The sequence below is a fragment of the Lepidochelys kempii genome, chromosome 5 (assembly GCF_965140265.1).
Source record: "Lepidochelys kempii isolate rLepKem1 chromosome 5, rLepKem1.hap2, whole genome shotgun sequence".
Classification (NCBI taxonomy): Eukaryota; Metazoa; Chordata; order Testudines; family Cheloniidae; genus Lepidochelys; species Lepidochelys kempii.
In genome coordinates, this window is record NC_133260.1 from 69,583,197 (window position 1) to 69,602,749 (window position 19,553).

At 38.6% G+C, this 19,553-nt stretch overlaps 1 protein-coding gene across 15 annotated transcripts in view; it reads left to right on the forward strand.

The window, feature by feature from the left end:
* The window catches only part of FER (FER tyrosine kinase), a 429,890-nt gene that overhangs the window by 251,658 nt on the left and 158,679 nt on the right, over nucleotides 1–19,553 (forward strand). For 14 of the 15 annotated variants that reach the window (XR_012158994.1, XM_073344644.1, XM_073344641.1 and 11 more), the window contains one exon: nucleotides 9,954–10,010. The exons of the other annotated variant lie outside the window; for it this stretch is intronic. Coding sequence is in view for 13 of the 14 variants with exons in the window: in XM_073344644.1 (XP_073200745.1) it covers nucleotides 9,954–10,010 (57 nt within the window). In the remaining variant the exon portion in view is untranslated. The remainder of the gene's footprint in view (nucleotides 1–9,953; nucleotides 10,011–19,553) is intronic. 15 annotated transcript variants of the gene reach the window in all.

Here is a 19,553-nt window from a genome sequence, read left to right on the forward strand (position 1 = left end):
CGGGGAAATGAGGGGCACACACAGACCCTGACATGGGAGTAGAGAATGGAGGACAATGATATGGGGGGCATGGGGAACACATACATCCCCTGGCACGTAGTAGAGAGAGGTATGGGGAGGGGTACCTAGAGCTCCTGTCATGTTGAGGTATGGGGTTATGAGGGGGACACAGAGAGCTCCTGGCATGGTGGGAGAATGGGAGACAATGTTAGGGGGATGAAGACATGGGATGGTGGAGGAAAAGGGGAGAATGGGGGGGCATTCAGAGGTGGATGGGAGGATGGCAGATGGGGAGCTTGTGGGGATGAATGGAGTAACTGAAGAAGTCTGCAATGCACGCAGCCTATAGAAGCAACCAAGTGTGTGGCCCTGTAGTATTGCATATAACAAAATAATTATAGAAACCAGTTTTTCCTTTTTCCTACAATTTCTTTAGTGCTAGTTTCCTGGGGACTAAATCATGGCCATCCTTATGTGACAAAACAGTGGGGAAAGAGGGAATAAGCAACCCCTCTAATTACATATTATCACATTGTAAGGAGAGTGATCACTTTAGATAAGCTGTTACCAGCAGGAGAGTGGGGTGGGAGGAGGTATTGTTTCATGGTCTCTGTGTATATAATGTCTTCTGCAGTTTCCACAGTATGCATCTGATGAAGTGAGCTGTAGCTCACGAAAGCTTATGCTCAAATAAATTGGTTAGTCTCTAAGGTGCCACAAGTACTCCTTTTCTTTTTTCTAATTACATAGTGAAGCATATTCCTCCCTCTTCCCTTCTCCCCTACCCCAGTCCCCCTTCCCTCCCCGCCAAAGGGAATTGCAACTCTTCTGCTCAGGAGAGCTCAGGACCTGCTAGTGAGTTGCTTCCCACAGGAGCAGCCTGCCAAAAGGAGCACAAAATAAATGGAACCAAGACTCCACCCTGCCCTTTATGTGTTTGACGGCAGAGCTCACTGGCTACATGGGGTTGTGGGGCATATGCTGCATTGTGTCTCTGGGTCACATTCTGACGTTTATGTGGCTATGGTATTCCCACTGAAGAGAGAGAAAATATTTGATGATAAAATAATTTCATGTATAAAAATCGGCAGCTGTCTTCACCTGAAATGGTCTGGAAGGTGATGGGTCAGATCTAGTTCTGAGACTTATCTGAAAACGTGACTTGAGCCTGTGCATATTGGATAGAGACCATTAACATTACACAATAACAAGAAGTGGGATATGTTGCTATTCTCTAGCGTTGATTGAGGTATTTCTGAGCACCTATGCATGAAAAATGTAATTATTAATACAAAATGCCAGAACAAAATATGAATTTAAAGGGAAAACCTCTGAGGTTTTGGCCCAATAAGCCTATAGTGTGTTAGTTAAAAACAAATTTTGAGCGTCGTATCTGTGATGAAACTGCTGACTTATGTAGAAGTTAATGGAATTCATAATATATAGGAATATTTTAGAAAGGCTTTTTCTTCAAAGAATGGAAAAATCACATGGCTTGTGTATTAGTATGGTGGTTACACAGAGGTAAAAAAAATCTCCAAAATGTAATTGAAATAACAAAGTAAATGAGTATCTTCAGCGTATCAATAGGGTTCTGTAATTGGTCTGCATGAAATACATTTGAGTAGGGCAGTGTAGTTAAACTGTGGGAGATGAAGTTTATAATATTGCGACAAAGTCAGGCCGGACAGCTGCAAGAGGGTTCTGGAAGGCCAATATGTCAGCCCTAGCATATTAAAGACCCTTTTGCCTGCAAGCTGAGAAGGGGTTACCTGAGGTCAATTAGGGATACCTGAATCCAATTAAGGGATGCCTGAAACCTTTTAAAACCTCTCTTCTGGTGAGAGAAAAGTGGGGGAGCGAGAGAGACAAGTTGCTGCCAAGCTAGTGACAGCAGGGAAATAAGCTTCTCCAGGGTGAGAAGCTGTGCTCCTTCCCATAAGGGAAACAGCCAAACCTAAATGTCTGCTAGGAAAAGGACTAACACCCTGGGACAAACAACAGGACAACACCCTGCCTCTGCGAGGCGGCAGGGAAAGATATCCCCCTTTATTTTTGTGTTTGTGAGACTGTTTCCTTTTTGATGGAGGATCACCCCTGAGACCTACCCTGAAAATACAACCGAAAGAGCACAGAAGGGAGAAGGCAAACACTGCTCAGAGTGAGACTGATTTACCCCAAGCCTGCCACCGCCAGAGGGGAAGTGCTAAGTCTGGCGAGACGAAGGAGGTGCCTTGCTGCAATATCTTGTAAAGATCATTGTTTCATAAGCATCAACTTTTATCATTTAGAATTTAAGATTAAAGCGCTGTAGTATTTTGACTAATGCTTGAGTGCCAGTCAAATGCACAAATTTTAGCCAGATTATTTTGTAGGTGCTGAGATTGGTCCATAAGATAGTTAAGATATTTATGTTTTAGAGAAATGCATGCTCGTGAAAGCAAAAGACTGATATTACTGGCTACAGCCATTGACAGTATGAGCACAGTGCAATTGTGTGCGTGCCATGGCTCTGTCAATGTAATTAATATAAATTTTCAGACAAATAATCATTTGTCCTAAAATTCTTGAAATGTTCAGGATTCACAAACATTTTCATGATTTTCAGCAGCTGCCCAGATATTTGCAAACAATGACTAATGACCTCATGAATAACTGTGAACTCTGCTATTATTTATGGCAAAAATATTTATTGATGTATTTGATCAGCTCTGATACTTGGACATTTTATTCTGTTTAATAGTCCTAGTAATTTTATTTTATTTTTAACTGCAAACAAAAATAAATACTGTAAATATGCATTTGGGCCCAGTCCTGTGAAGAACTGAATGTCTCCTGCCAGGTGTCTTGATGCCACAGTTCCCCATTATTTCTTTAGGAGTTGTGGGCACTTATCACCTCTCTGAGTGGATCCCTTGATAAAGTCATATATAAAAAAAGCCTTCAAAAATGACATTGAAGGAACATTATTTAGGTTGCACAGTCAAATAACTGAAAATTAGGAAATGCCAGATATAAGGTTCTCTGTGCAACTTTAATTCTGCCTCACTGTGCATTCATCCTGCACTCTGAATAAGGCAGGGGCTCTCTGGAAAAAGTAGGATGTGATAATGTAATTAAAGACTGTATCTTAATGCATAAGTGTAAGCAGGCAGAATTAAAGTTGCACAGGCATTTCCTTTACTGTGTAACCTAAATTACACTATTTCAAATGCATATTTTGTAATTTCCATTTTTTAAAGAAAAAGATAAAATCAAATTCTGTTACTTACAACTGCAATAACTCTCTCCCCTCATCATGCATCACCAGCAACATAGACCTCTACCGCTTGAACTACAGACTAGTTATATTAACTGGCATCAGGAGAAGGCTTTTATCCCAATGCAATGGGTAATAGACTGGAGGGTCCAGAGTGTGGCTGAGGGAAGCCTGACCCAACCCTCTTCCCCTCCATGGGAGTTGGGGAAACTCCAATCCTATGTATTGCCCCAAAATGGGGGATGGGCCATTGAGGCTATTTGCTAGGGGCAGGGATGGCTGAGGGAATGTTATGTTCAGTTATTATTTGGTCATGTTAGCAAAATCTTCCTGAAGAATGCAAGTGAGAAAGGAGAAATGGCAATTTTTATATATGAACTAAACCTGAATAGACTATCCTGGAGCAAAGCAAAGGAACTTCTTTTGCCCCAGGTCTTTCCCCATGCTGAATTTCAAAAAAATAGTGTAAGTGTTATAGCTTTGTAAAAGAGGGTTGCAAAAATCCTGTATAATGGAAAGTGTTAGTCTGCCTAAATACATGAGTCACAACCAGCTCTCCCTGTAAAACTGGATTCTGGGAGAAATCACCTGCCTTCATATGTGATTTAAGCATTCTAATAGCCCACACTGAGTTTTCTGAGTGCAATTTTCTCTAAAATTTTATTTTTGAGATAAGATATATCTGTCTGCATTTTTAATATAGCATAATCTCTACTCGGTCTTTTATTTCAACTAAAGAATTCATCCATTACCCTTATGTGGAAGCATAGTCAGCATATTGAGTGGAGCATTTCCTGTTTGCTGTAACTGAAAAATATATTTACTTGCTGTATCTGTTATATATATTCATATTTTTATAAACTTTTTTAAATAGAGACTAGTTTTTGAGGCCAATGACATATTGCTTGAAGGGTGGTGAAATTATCAAGGCTGAAATGATGTCCGAGGCTAAAATGTTCTTTTACAATCAGATAAAATTATATCACCTTTCAGATAAAGTTAATATATTTTTTCTAGCCATTTGTTTATTTAATAAAAGTGATGTAAATCTTTCTTCGGGTGCATTTTTTTTGAACAGGACATGTAAGCAGTGTAGGCTGCTTTGTTTTTTTGAAAGCCCACCATGTCTTTCAATGTATACTGATGTTTCCTGATTTTGTTTCTTTAAATCTTTATTTTTTTCCCCTAAGAAAGTCTTCATGATATAAAGGGTCACATGATGCAATTTTAGCCAAGAAGAACCTAATCAAGCATACTATAGGAACTGGAATAAATGTTTGCATTTTTTTAAGCAGACCATTAAAATCAGTAAATCATTTATTTACAACTTCGCTATGAACTGTTAGGCATTTAATGATTTATAAGAGAGTGTGTTGTGTGACAGACTCTTCCTAAAATATCGTTTGTTTTTCATTAGCTTCTCAACATTTATACACAATTGTCTTTGTAGTATACTGTATGTGATTGCTGCAGCAACAGATTATTTGGTGTATTCTAGCAATTGCTGACATGAACATCTTAGAGTGGGAGGGAAGGGATAGACGTGTGTTTTTGTAAAACTTCGATATCACGTCTCATTATTTGCCAAAGTAGTTGTATATGTAAGTCAAAAAATTTTTGTTTTGTTATTTTAGTATGGGAAGTTCCAAATTTAGCACAATAACTTCTTTCAGTTTAAGACTTAATTTATTTCCTTTTCATAAAGGATGGCTGCATGAAATGAACTTCAGTAGTACATAGTTTTGAAGTTGTGATAGCACAAAAGATCTTCAAAGCAAAAATAAAGTTTGCACAAGCATTTCCCCTTGAATGTCTTTATCAGATGGATCATACCTAGATTACTTTTTTCTTCACCTGTCAAATTATCTAATGCCAAAATTTAAGAGCAGCAGCAATATTATCACATCTGCAGGGTCTGTTTATCAGTTTGAAACAGGCAGAGATTTGTACCTAAGGTTTTTTCCATCTGTCCAAGCACAGAAAATTAATAAATGAGTGGGATACTTTTTAATCTGAGCTGCACTGTCTCCTATACAATCTTCTTGCTTAGGGCAACCAGTTCTTCTGGGCTCCAAGGCTTCTGTTGTAACCACTGGACCACACAGAGCCTCTGGAGTAAAACTAGATGGTTGAAGGAAGTGGCAGTGAGATACAAAATATTTCTCTTCCCTGTAGGAAGACAGTAGTCACCAAGAATGCACTTGTATCCTGTAATTAACACTAATAAAGCACAATTAGCGCTGGTTCTTTCTGCACACCGGACCTCTCCTCCTATCGGTCCCCTCTGCCAAAGGTGTAGAAGTTTGCTGCTTTGATGTTCCCAGTTAGCTTGAGGAGCTAAAGTACACAAATCTGTTCATGAATTTAAGTGTGCTTTATGGTAATCAGTCAGGGGCTAAACAAGGGAGGAAAAACATGATGTACTCTTCAAAGCTCTACCCACAACATTCAGCTAGTCTTCTTCAACACAGCACATCATGTACATGGGAAACGAGCAGAGAATGGTTAAACAGGACAAGTTGTTGTTGTTTTTTCTTTAAATCCTTCTAGCAGTGTGTGTCTTGCTGAGATTAGCAGATTTGCAGTGCAAGATAAATTTTGACGTACGATTTTAGGCATAAATGCATTACATAACATCTACGGATAAAGTAATGCAGTAGTTCTCAAGTTGTGATCCATGTATGTACTATGGTCCACAGATGAAACATTTTAAGAACCAAACACAAGGATACTGGAGGGGAGCTAGTCCATAAGGACATCTCTACCTTTTAAGAAGTGGTCGCACAATAAAATGATGAGAACAAAGGGGGGAATTTTGGACCAGTCAGCCTAACTTCGATATCTGGAAAATACTGGAACAAATTATTAAGCAATCAGTTTGTCAGCACCTAGAGGATAAGAGTTATTAAGAAGAGCCAGCATGGATTTGTCAAGAACAAATTATGCCAAACCAACCTAATTTCCTTCTTTAACAGGGTTACTGGCCAAGTGGATAGTGGGGAAGCTGTAGACATGATATATCTTGATTTTTAGTAAGGCTTTTGATACAGTCCCCCATGACATTCTCAGGACAGAATTGGAATTTAAAATGACCGTGGCAAATTGAAGAATTGATCTGAAATCAACAAGATGAAATTCAGTAAAGACAAGTGCAAAGTATTACTCTTGGGAAGAAAAAAATCAAATGCCCATTTACAAAATGGAGAATAACTGGCTAAGCAGTAGTATTGAAAATGATCTAGGGGCTATTGTAGATCACAAATTGAGAGTCATCAGTTTGATGCAGTTGTTAAAAAGCTAATATTCTGGGGTATATTAACAGGAGTGCCCTATATAAGGCTGTGTCTACGTTTACAGCAACATGTAGGGTTCACGTAACAACATGTGGCAGTGAAAGGCAGGCTGCATCCATGCTGGAGTGTGTAGCTACACGTGGCAGTGAAAGGCTTTGGCACAAGGCACACAGCAGGGAAAGGCTTTGGCTGTTCCTTTTCCTGATGCCTCCTCCTTGTCAGAGCCTTTTCCCCACTGCCTCTTTCCTGCCAGAGCCTTTTTTTGCTGCCAGAGCATTTCTCAGCAGTAGGGACAGGCTCCGGCAGTGAAATATTAAACTGCTTAAAATAGCAGTGTAGATGTGGGTGGCACTTTTGGGGTATATAGAGAGCTGTGTAGGGTATATAATCTACAGTTCTGACATGTCTGTACATTGCTTGCCTAAGCAGTGCCTCATCATCCATACTGCTATGTATACCTATGCTAGCTGGGCATGCAGTGTCTGTACTCTACTCGCTATTGGAAGTGTAGATGTACCCTAAGACACAGGAGGTAATTGTCCCACTCTATTGAGGTCTCAGCTGGAGTATTGTGTCCCGGTTTTGGGTACCATGTTTCAAAGAAGATGTGGACAGGGGAGAGCACCAAAAATGATAAAAGGTTTAGAAACCCTGACCTATGAGGAAAGGTTTTTTTTTTTAAAAAAAAAAAAAAAAAGTGGGCATGTTTAGTCTTGAGAAAAGAAGACTGACGGGGGACCTTATAAGTCTTCAAATACTTTGAGGGCTGTTACAGAGAGGTCAGTAATCAGTTGTTCTGCATGTCCATTGAAGGTAGGACAAGAAATAATGTGCTTAATCTGCAGTCAGAGAAGTTTAGGTTCAATACTAGGAAAATCTTTCTAACTTTAAGGGTAGTTAAGATATGAAATAGACTTCTAAGGGAGGTTGTGAAATTCCCGTCATTGTAGGTTTTTAAGCACAGGTTAGACAAACACCGGTCAGGGATGGTCAAGGTATACTTGGTCCTGCCTTCGTGGAGGGTGGGGAGACTAGACTGACCTCCCAAGGTCCCTTCTAGCCCGACCTTTCTCTAATGGGGGTCCCCAAATGATGTCCCAATCACTGATCAATACAGAAGAGATTTTACTATCTGATTAGAACAAATCTGATAATTCTTTAGGAATCAGATCGGTCCAAAAGAATCTAAAATTGAATATTTTTCACATACTCCATCACTTTAAAAAAACAAACAAACCTCAGCTGCAAAATTAAAAGAGAGAAATGAAAACAGACAGAATATGTTCAGGATGATCTTAAATGTTGTCAAGCACATGAAGCAAACCGACAAAAGCAAAGCACTCTGTTAGGTACAAGAACATAGTAAAACAGTCTGTGTTGTAACATACAAATGAAAGTGTTAAAATGTCTTCTCTTTTCTTAGTTTGTGTCTCAGCCATAAAAATTATTTTAATATCTTTTTGCCTTTAACAGACTGCAAAATAGTGGTTGTATTTACTCTGCTACAGGCTCCTACCCTCGCGCCCCGCCCCATCCCCCCACTTATGGAAGCAAAGGGGACAGTACAGTCAAAAGAAAGGGTGGGAAAGTCTGCAGCAGATTGAGAAATAATATTTTTAACTATCCCCCTCAATCCATTTGATAAAAGAAAAGCTTCCTATTTTTTCCCTCTGTCCAGATGAGAAAATGTAGAGGTTCAGGTTTAAAAATATATCTAATTTAAGAAAAGTGAAAAAAAGTATTCACTTTGAAATGCTAAATAAGTCCACTAAATTGATTGTAAATTGTAATACAGCCAGTATACATTTTTGAATTTAGCAAAATCAGATCAGGTTTTGGATTTTGGCTGGGAGTAAACTTGTTTTTAAAAAAAGAACTTCTTAGAAAGCGGAACTTGTTCTCAATTAATCCATGACCAACTAAAGGTGAATTTACAATTCATTGAAGCTCTTAATTTTAGGTTAACCTTGGTGGCACAAAGGAGCCTTTAAATCAACACTAAATATCAGAAAAAAGAGAATCTGAAAGAATTTAAATCAATTCAGTTTAATTCTGGTCAGTTATTGATGTTGCTGTCACCTCTAGATTAGACTGTTCTACATGGATTACACAGTATGACCATTATAAAACTGAAGTTAATGCTCAGTGCAGCCACTTGATTATTAAGGAGTGCAATACAAAAAATTAGCACATTATACCACTAATCTGTAGTCTGCACTGGTTGTCAATATGTTTGCAACCCTGAAGATTTTGAGATTTGCTTACCTGAAAGACCACCTTACTTTCTCTGTTGCAACTGTGATTAGTGCTGCTGCTCAAATTTGACCTCTCTATTTGAGGGAGGAAATAGGTAAGGGGGTCCTTGACTTTGGAATTTGCTTTCAGTTGGTGCATTAAGGCTAGATTTGCTATTTTACCAGGCATGCTACAAAACCCACCTTTTACTCTGAGATTCAGGGAGAAAATGGATTAATGGGATGGCAACAGACTGGTTTAGATTTGGGTTTGTTTCATTAGTAATGGACAGATCCATGGTGTAAATTTGATGATGATAAATTTTCATATAAGATATTGTTGTTGATGGTATTTGTATGGTGCCTAGAGTATCATATGCTGGAAGAATCTAAAGAAATAAACAGAAATAAATAATTCCTCTACGTGACCATATCTATTAGTATTAAAATACAGCTCTGGAAATGTTTCAGCAAAACATGTTTGTACCAATCCAAATGTGTCCCAGTGCGGTCAGCAGCTTTTGCAGCCATTTAATGCATATGCTGTTTTGTAATAGAATGTTTGCATGACTGGTCTTCAGTACTGTACTGACACTATAATTGATGATTGTTTTTTTTTTTATTATACTACGGGATATTACTTGAGAAATATGTGAAACTGCACACAGTAGGTTTAATAAATGCTAACACATGGCCAGTTCATCTGTAGAAAAACTGGCTCTTTTTACAACGTACTGGAAGGGAAACCATTTTGTTGGATCAAGTCAGAATTAGGTTTATTGGGATTTTTTTTTGTATTGCAAAAGGAAGTCTCCTTATCCTTATCTCCTTACTTTGACTAAAGTCATTTTTAAAATCAGCAATAGTAGATATCAGATCCTGAGTTTTATGAAAATAGTGCCTGTTGTGCTCTATTTACATGTATGGTATCATGCTGAAGGCTTAATTTTCTGATAGAAATTTGCTATAATGTAGATTTTAATATTCTATTATGCAGCAACATTTCTTAAATCTGCTTTATAGCCTCTTGAGGTTATGTCTTGGCATGCTGTTGATTGAATGGTCTGAATGAAATATTCCTTTAGGTCTATTTCTACTAGCTCAAATACGTCTTATAAGAAATATACTATTGTGTGGACTAAGCAACTGGTTTTTTCCTTGCTGTAGGATAAGAAATGGGTTCTCAATCATGAAGATGTCACACTGGGAGAATTACTGGGCAAAGTAAGTAATCAACAGAACTAAATGAAAAAAAAATTCCTTAGCCTATGAGTTCCAAGTATATATTGACTGTGAAGTCTGTAGTTTCTTATTTTTGGAGCTCTTATTTTTCTAGTAAACAAAATTTCTTTAGTAATTCATATAGTTTAATGCATTGCAAATAGCACTGAATTTCAGCATACATAAAAGTACACCACGTTTACAAGTAAATAATAAATGTTCTCTGTCTTTTGTTGATTGGTATAAGTGTTTTAAGAGCAGCTTGCATATTTCATATATTTACATATACATACTGATTTTAACAATCTAATTTTATGTGTTGTATAAATACAAGCAATGAGGAATGTTTCTGCAAAGTAGTAAAGGTGCTTACATAAATTAGTGAGCTGATAAAAATCAGATGGTTTATGTGGACTGAACTGACTTTGTATGACCTGCTCAGTGTTAGAAGGCAAGTAAAATAGTCGTGTAGGTAACATCACAACAATTGCTGCATTAGTCAAAATAATACTTAGCACTTACATAGCAGTTTACATTGTCAAAGTCTTTTACGAACATAAACCTTTAGAACACTTCTATAAATTCGGTAAGTAACTAGTCCTATGGCCCACTTTACATTTGGTGAAACTGATGCCAAACCCCATCGTGAGTTAGTACAAGTACTGAAATTAATGTTCAAGAATTCCTAGCTCTCAAACTTGTGTTTAATCCACTATACTAGGCTGCCTCTAATGCTCTAGACTATGCCACAAAACCTGAAAAATGCTTTAAATCAAAAGAAACACATAAAGACAGTTGGCTTAGCGTAAAATGTGTATGTTTCTTATACTGTAAGAATTGACGAACCATTCAAAGAACAGGAGGGGAAAATTCTGTCAAAGCATTCTGCTGCACAGGATAAAATCTCTTTGACAGATTAAGGAAACAAAAACACAAACTGCCACTAGATAAACAGAGAATTATGTCCACTAAAAATGCCACACAATTATAATGCCAGTTCTACTGAAGAAAATGGAAAAGCAGCATGCTGGAAAAGAGACACATTTCTGGCATCAATCAAGGCCTTCTCACAAAAATAAACATTAATTACCCCTAGGTGAGCAAGACAGACACAATGAGTCATTGAATAAAAGTTATACATTTCAATATTAAGTAAAATAAGTTATGTGCATGGTAAAATAAGTTATGATTATATCAAGATATGGTTTGACAGAAAAATTTACAGAACATCCTATAACTGAAGAATTACTTCTTGTGAAAGAAAATTGCCTCAATTATGCATGTATGTTGCTGTTATGTAAAAACTGATTCAGGAGTAATGACAAGCCGAAAAGGCAGAAACGTTCAATAAGTATTTCATTTCTATATTTGGAAAGGAGTAGGATGATGTACTCATATCACATGAAGATGGTGAACTACTTTCCAGTCAATTACTAATTAAGAAGGATTTGAAACAGTACCTAGTAGGGATAAATCAGCCGGCCCAGTTAACTTACACCCAAGAATTGTAAAAGAGTTGGCATAAAATGTCCTTGATCCCCTGATGTTGTTTTTTAATAAATCTTGGAATACTGAGGAAATTGCAGAAGAATGGAAAAAGACTAATTCATGCCAATATTCAAAAAGGTCAAGCTGAATGAATGACACAGCTAATTATAGACCAGTTAGCCTACCATCAGTCCTAGGCAAAATAACATAAAAGCTGATACAGGATTCAATCAATAAAGAATTAAAGGGCTGGATTATACTTAATGCTAATTAACATGGTTTTATGGAAGAATAGGTCTTGTCAAACAAACGTGATTTTTTTAATATGATTTCATGTTTGTTTGATAAAGGTTACGCAGATGTTATGTACTTAGACTTTTATAAGGCATTTGACTCAGTACCACATGACTTTCTCATTTAAAAATGAGTACTAGACAATATCAATACATCATATGTTAAATGCATTAAGAATGGGCTAACAAGCAGATCTCAAAAAATCAGCTGTCAGTGTGACATTGTTGAATGCAAGTGTTTCCAATGGGGTTCTGCAGGTATCTGTTCTGGGCCCCATGTTTAACATTTTTATCAAGTAATTATAAAATCATTGCTGATAAAATTTGCAGATGACACGAAGATTAGAGAAATGGTAAATAATGAGGACTGGGCAGTAATACAAAGTGTTTTGGATCGCTTGATAAGATGGGCCCATTCAAACAAAATGTATTTTAATACAGTTAACTGTGAGGTTATGCATCTAGGAACAAAATTCAGGCCACTCCTACGGAACGGGGGGCTGTATCCTGTAAAGTAGTGACTTTAAAAAGGATTTAGGGATCATAGCACACAAATGCTGGAACATGAACTTCCAGAGTGATGCTGTGGCAAAAAAGGCTAATGCAATCCTTGGATGTATAAACAGGGGAGTAGTAAATAGGAGTAGGGAGGTGACTTCCCCCCATATACAGCATTAGTGAGACCACTACTGAAATATTGCCTCCTTTACTGATGTCCACATTTTTAAAAGGATGTTAGACATATGGAGGTCCTGAAAAAAGACACAAAAATTATGTGTGCAGGAAACTATGTCTACACCAATGCTTAGTTTGGGGGGAAGCTAGGGTGTAACTCTATTTTGCACTAGCCTGCTGCACGCTTTGAAATAGGAGTGGATGTAGAAGCTCTCTATATCAACATTCCACACAAAGATGGACTACAAGCCGTCAAGAACACTATCCCCGATAATCTCACGGCTGACCTGGTGGCTGAACTTTGTGACTTTGTCCTTACCCATAACTATTTTACATTTGGGGACAACGTATACCTTCAAATAAGCGGCACTGCTATGGGTACCCTCATGGCCCCACAGTATGCCAACATTTTTGTGGCTGACTTAGAACAACGCTTCCTCAGCTCTCGTCCCCTAACGCCCCTACTCTACTTGCGCTATATTGATGACATCTTCATCATCTGGACCCATAGAAAAGAAGCCCTTGAGGTATTCAAGCATGATTTCAACAATTTCCATCCCACCATCAACCTCAGCCTGGTCCAGTCCACACAAGAGATCCACTTCCTGGACACTACAGTGCTAATAAACAATGGTCACATAAACACCACCCTATACCGTAAACCTACTGACCGCTATTCCTACCTACATGCCTCCAGCTTTCACCCTGGCCACACCACACGATCCATCGTCTACAGCCAAGCTCTGCGATACAACCGCATTTGCTCCAACCCCTCAGGCAGAGACAAACACCTACAAGATCTCTATCAAGCATTCTTACAACTACAATACCCACCTGTGGAAGTGAAGAAACAGATTGATAGAGCCAGAAGAGTTCCCAGAAGTCACCTACTACAGGACAGGCCTAACAAAGAAAATAACAGAACGCCACTAGCCGTCACCTTCAGCCCCCAACTAAAACCCCTCCAACGCATTATTAAGGATCTACAACCTATCCTGAAGGATGACCCAACACTCTCACAAATCTTGGGAGACAGGCCAGTCCTTGCCTACAGACAGCCCCCCAACCTGAAGCAAATACTCACCAGCAACCACATACCACACAACAGAACCACTAACCCAGGAACCTATCCTTGCAACAAAGCCCCTTGCCAACTGTGCCCACATATCTATTCAGTGGACACCATCACAGGGCCTAATAACATCAGCCACACTGTCAGAGGCTTGTTCACCTGCACATCCACCAATGTGATATATGCCATCATGTGCCAGCAATGCCCCTATGCCATGTACGTTGTTCAAACTGGACAGTCTGTACGTAAAAGAATAAATGGACACAAATCAGATGTCAAGAATTATAACATTCATAAACCAGTCGGAGAACACTTCAGTCTTTCTAGTCACGCAATTACAAACATGAAAGTTGTGATATTACAACAGAAAAACTTCAAAACCAGACTCCAACGAGAAACTGTTGAATTGGAATTCATTTGCAAATTGGATACTATTAACTCAGGCTTGAATAGAGACTGGGAGTGGCTAAGTCATTATGCAAGGTAACCTATTTCCCCTTGTTTTTTCCTACACACCTCCCCCCCCCCCAGACGTTCTTGTTAAACCCTGGATTTGTGCTGGAGATGGCCCACCTTGATTATCATACACATTGTAAGGAGAGTGATCACTTTAGATAAGCTATTACCAGCAGGAGATTCGGGTGGGGGGAGAGAAAACCTTTTGTAGTGGTAAACACCCATTTTTTTCATGGTTTATGTGTATAAAAAGATCTTCTGTACTTTCCACAGTATACATCCGATGAAGTGAGCTGTAGCTCATGAAAGCTTATGCTCAAATAAATTGGTTAGTCTCTAAGGTGCCACAAGTACTCCTTTTCTTTTTGCGAATACAGACTAACATGGCTGTTACTCTGAAACAAGTAGATTAAAGCATACTAGGGAAATTTTACTGCATGGCAGCGGAGTCCACATGGACACTTGATGCTCAACAGATAGGATAGATTTACACCCCAGCTTGCCACGAACTAAGGGTTCGTGTGGACAAGCTCTTAAAGAACTCAGTCTGTTTTGTTTATCAAAACGAAGTTCAAGAATGATTTGAGTATGGTTATAAGTAGCTTCATGGGGAGAAAATACTGAGTAATAAGGGCTCAAATTTTTAATAGTGAGGGTGATTAGACATTGAAACAAACTACCATGGAAAGTGGTGGATTCTCCTTCTCTTGAAGTCTTCAGATCAGGACTGGAGGCCTTCCTGGAAGGTATGTTTTTGTCAAACGCAAATTATTGGGCTCATTACAGAAGTATCTGGATGAGATTCCATGGTATGTGTTATACATAGGGTCCTATCAAATGCACGGCCATGAAAAATGCGTCACGGACCATGAAATCTGGTCTTTTGTGTGCTTTTACCCTATACTATGCAGCTTTCATGGGGGCGACCAGCATTTCTCAAATTAGGGGTCCTGACCCAAGTGAGAGTTGCAGGGTGGGGGGTTTGCAAGGTTATTTTAGGGGGCTCACGGTATTGGCACCCTTACTTCTGCACTGCCTTCAGAGCTGTGTGGCCAGAGAACGGCGGCTGTTGGCTGGGTGCCCAGCTCTGAAGGCAGCAAACCAGCAGCAGCGCAGAAGTAAGGGTGGCAATACCATACACATAGCATGCCACCCTTACTTCTGTGCTGCTACCTTCAGAGCTGGGCGGCCAAACAGTGGTGACTGCTTACTGAGGGCCCAGCTCTGCAGGCAGCAGCGCAGAAGTAAGGGTGGCAATACCATACCCATAGCATGCCACCCTTACTTCTGTGCTGCTACCTTCAGAGCTGGGCGGCCAAACAGTGGTGACTGCTTACTGAGGGCCCAGCTCTGCAGGCAGCAGTGCAGAAGAGTGGCAATCCCATACCATGCCATCCTTACTTCTGAGCTGCTGCTAGCGGCGGCTCTACCTTCAGAGCTGAGCTTCAAGCCAGCAACCAAGGCTCTCCAGCTGCCCAGCTCTGAAGGAAGCGCTGCTGCAAGCCGCAGTGCAGAAGTAAGGGTAGCAGTACCGCAACACCTCCCACAATAACCTCGTGACACATCCCGCCAACACCTTTTTGGGTTAGGACCCCTGCAGTTACAATACCATGAAATTTCAGATTTAAATAGCTAAATTTTTAAAATCCTATGACCGTGAAATTGACCAAAATGGACCATAAATTTGGTAGGTCCCTACTTATATAGGAGGTCAGAGTAAAAGATTTAATAGTCCCTTTTGCCTTAAAATCTATGAATCTGTAAATATATCTTGCCTTGGCAAGGCACTTTAAAAATGTGCTGTGATTACTCCGAATTAAAAGAGGGAGGAAGATGCTGATTGCTACACTATTCATACTTTTCTGTTTCCAGCTGCATGGAGCAGTACTAGCAGTACTTCAGAAGACACCAGCCAAGTCATATAGATAACTCACATTCCATCCCACCACCTCTAGCTCTATTAAAAGTTTCTAAATAGCGGTCACCAGATTGAAGAACAGGTTGAGAATAAATGGGCGAGCAGTGTCTGCCCCAGAATGAATGGAGATTGCTTATATTAACTTACCTGCGGTCTCCCTTCACAAGGAATAAAATAAAATTAACCAGGATAGAGTACAATGAACTATCATTATTCTCCATTTTCTTTTTCAAAACATAGGAGCATCTGCAGCCCTTGCTGAGTGAGAGTAATACTGTGGTTCAAAGATGTCCTATCTGAAGTTTGGATTTCCAAGTATAAGCTACTTACTAATGGCTGAGAGGAGAAAAGAAACCCTGTTTAAAGAACTAGCAAGCTCAACCATATAATAAACACAGCTTTATAAAACTGTGAAATTACAAAGTGTATTGTCAAGTATTTTAGGTTTGAAATATATCTACATTACCTTGACCCATGTATATTTAATTTTGTTAATAGTCATCTTTGCAGTGCCAGGTAATTAAAAAAAATTGCTGCAGTTTCTGTTTGTTCCATAAAAGCAATGCCGTGTGTAGCCTACATTCTGTGAGAACCACTATCTATGCAAGAAGGGTTACAAAGAAACCATTTTTCTTTATCTCCTAGAAGAAAAATGTATTTTCAATAGCCACAGGTCTGTTTCTAGTTTTGCCTCTTTATTTAAATTAGCAATCCTGATTGGAGCTGTAAATACAAACTTGAAGGGAAATTAAAAATGAATTTCAAACTTCAGAGGGAACATTATGAATAATAAAAAAATAAAAGTACTTAACTTAAAATATCTAAATAAATGACTTAAGAGCATTTTCTGTCAAAAAGTTCCTAAAACACCATCATTTAAGCAAAGAAGGAGCTGCAAAGTGATTTTAGTAATGTTTTATGGTTAAAAGCACCCGGTTTCTGTGAATGCTCCACAGTTTTCCCAGCATGGGCACCCCTTGGAACTTCTCATTGCTATTATTAATGGCATAAGAGAATTTTAGAATACTTAATAAGCCATAGTCTACCCTCATTTTGCATGTAGAACCACCACTGATACCATTGGGATTTCTGCACAAAGATCTAGGGTAGAAGACAGTCCAAAAGGAAGACTTCTGACTGTAGAAAACTATCATATATATTTTTAATTGAGCTAGTTCTCTGACATGAGGTTTTCATACTGTTCCGTACCATTTTGCAAGCCGTTTTTTTTTTTAAAAGAGTTTGCTCCCAGCCCATCAGCTTCTCTTGCTTGCTCCTGCAGTGAAGTTGCTCTGAAAATTGGTTGTTTCTTGAATCTGTTCTCTTCTCCAAATTTTCTCCAGTGTGAAAGACTTTCTTTAAACGTTTTTATGGACCAGCTTAATAGTCTTATGGTGATGAGATCAATATTTACTATCTCATTCCCTGGGCTGACACTACTAGGAAGCACTGTACAAGTAGCAGGCTTGGCTCATAGAGAACTTTGTGTCTCTGCATGCTTTTTTTTTTTTTTATTCCCCCGGCAGTAATGTAATGGTGATACTAACCGACTTGAAAGGGATTTCCAGCTAGCACTTTCTTGCCCAAAGAAGATCACCATGACATCGGGCTTGTCTAAACTAGGGTTATAGGTGTACTTTATGTAGTGAACTCTGGTTCACCTCAGCTAACATGTTCAAATACAATTAGGGTTTTAAAAAGATTGAAAATGTTTTCACCCACAAGTTTTAGAAATATACCTTTTATCTTAGTTTAGACAAATTAACAGAGGCTTGAGATAGTAGAGGAAGTAATAATTCTACAGTTCAGTTTTATGAAGGGAATATTATATAAGTACAGACTTAAATATTTTTTAAAAATTGTTTTATATCTTGGTGTTTTTCATGTAAGATGATTTTTCAAAGTTGTGTTTATAAATAGGGATTTAGAATAGAAGTACCTTGTAACTATAACAGCATTGCTATCATCCGCCTGAGTTTTATCTCTTTCTCCTTACCGTTTGTATCTCTTCCCCCCCCTTTTTTTTTGCTTTTCACATTAGTATGTGTGCTCATGTACATATATGTGTGGTGATTATTTAAAAAAAACCTTATTTACTCAGAAAAACAAGGAAACCACTTCCTGCAAATTCTGGCTATGCTTACTGAAGTCACAAAACTCCAAACAGAGGCATACATAAGGAAAGAGATCTGTGTAGAGATAAACCAGGGATAGCTTTAAGATTTAGCCATATCTGTTCTTACAGGGGGGGAAGAAAAAAAGAAAACCAACAAGCACAGATAAAGGAAATATGCCCTTCAGTTTTGTGCTCCTGTGCATGGTCTGCTCCTTTGCATGAGTATAATCTTTCCTAGTTTCTTAAGCCTAAGTAGTGAAAAGGCAGAAACTGAGAGCACCCTTGGACCTGCAATAGTTTCTTTTGATTTGCTGCGCCTTCGGTCTTGAACTAATTAGTTCCCATATCTCAATCATAGTTATTGTTTAGATAATCAGCAACTTTATGGTAAGCTTAAATTACTTTTTAGTTGTCTTCATTCTACTCTCCTGCCTAATTATTCCATATTATCCTGCTGTAAAGGCCAATTTAAAAAATATGTCTTTCACTGAAAAGCTCTTGCTTGGCATCTCAGAAATCTGAATATAGAACAAGTTACTTTTAAAATCCACTTATTGGCAAAATGTGGGGCCTCAAACCTCACCTTTGTGTAAAGCGTAAAATTTTGAAAATGGGAGAGGAAAACCTTCCTGTATATGGAGAGCCTTTGGCCTCCCTGTCCAATTTATATGTAGATAGTAATAGGTTTCAGAGTTGTAGCCGTGTTAGTCTGTATCAGCAAAAACGAGGAGTTCTTGTGGCTCCTTAGAGACTAACAAATTTATTTGGGCATAAGCTTTCGTGGGCTAAAACCCACTTCATCAGATGTATGGAGTGAAAAATACGGTAAGCAGAATATACATTCTAGCACATGAAAAGATGGGAGTTGCCTTACCAAGTGGGGGGCCAGTGCTAACGAGCCGATTCAATTAAGGTGAAAGTGGATTAATTAATTAATTAATCCGATGAAGTGAGCTGTAGCTCACGAAAGCTCATGCTCAAATAAATTGGTTAGTCTCTAAGGTGCCACAAGTACTCCTTTTCTTTTTGCGAATACAGACTAACACGGCTGTTACTCTGAAATCTGCTTACTGTATTTTTCACTCCATGCATCTGATGAAGTGGGTTTTAGCCCACGAAAGCTTATGCCCAAATAAATTTGCTAGTCTCTTAGGAGCCACAAGGACTCCTCGTTGTGCACAGTAATGTAACAACACGGATGAGAACTGGCTGTAACAATAGTTGATTATACTGTAATCAGTACAGTTGCCTATGTCATGCCCCATCAAAGATCATATCAGATAACAAAAATTCTGCATCTCAAAGTAGGGAATAAACAATTCTCCATTTTCTTATCTGGAGATGTGGAGTTAATATCGAAGAGAAGGAAGAAAGTAATATTTTCAACATGTAACCCAGATTTTAGAAGTTAATGAAGTTCCACTGACTAAAAAAAGGATTTGAAGACCAACTTATTTCGTTTGTTCAGAAAATATTTTAAAGTTACAGTAGAATATCTTGTCAGATTCTGTATGTTAGATATGATCAA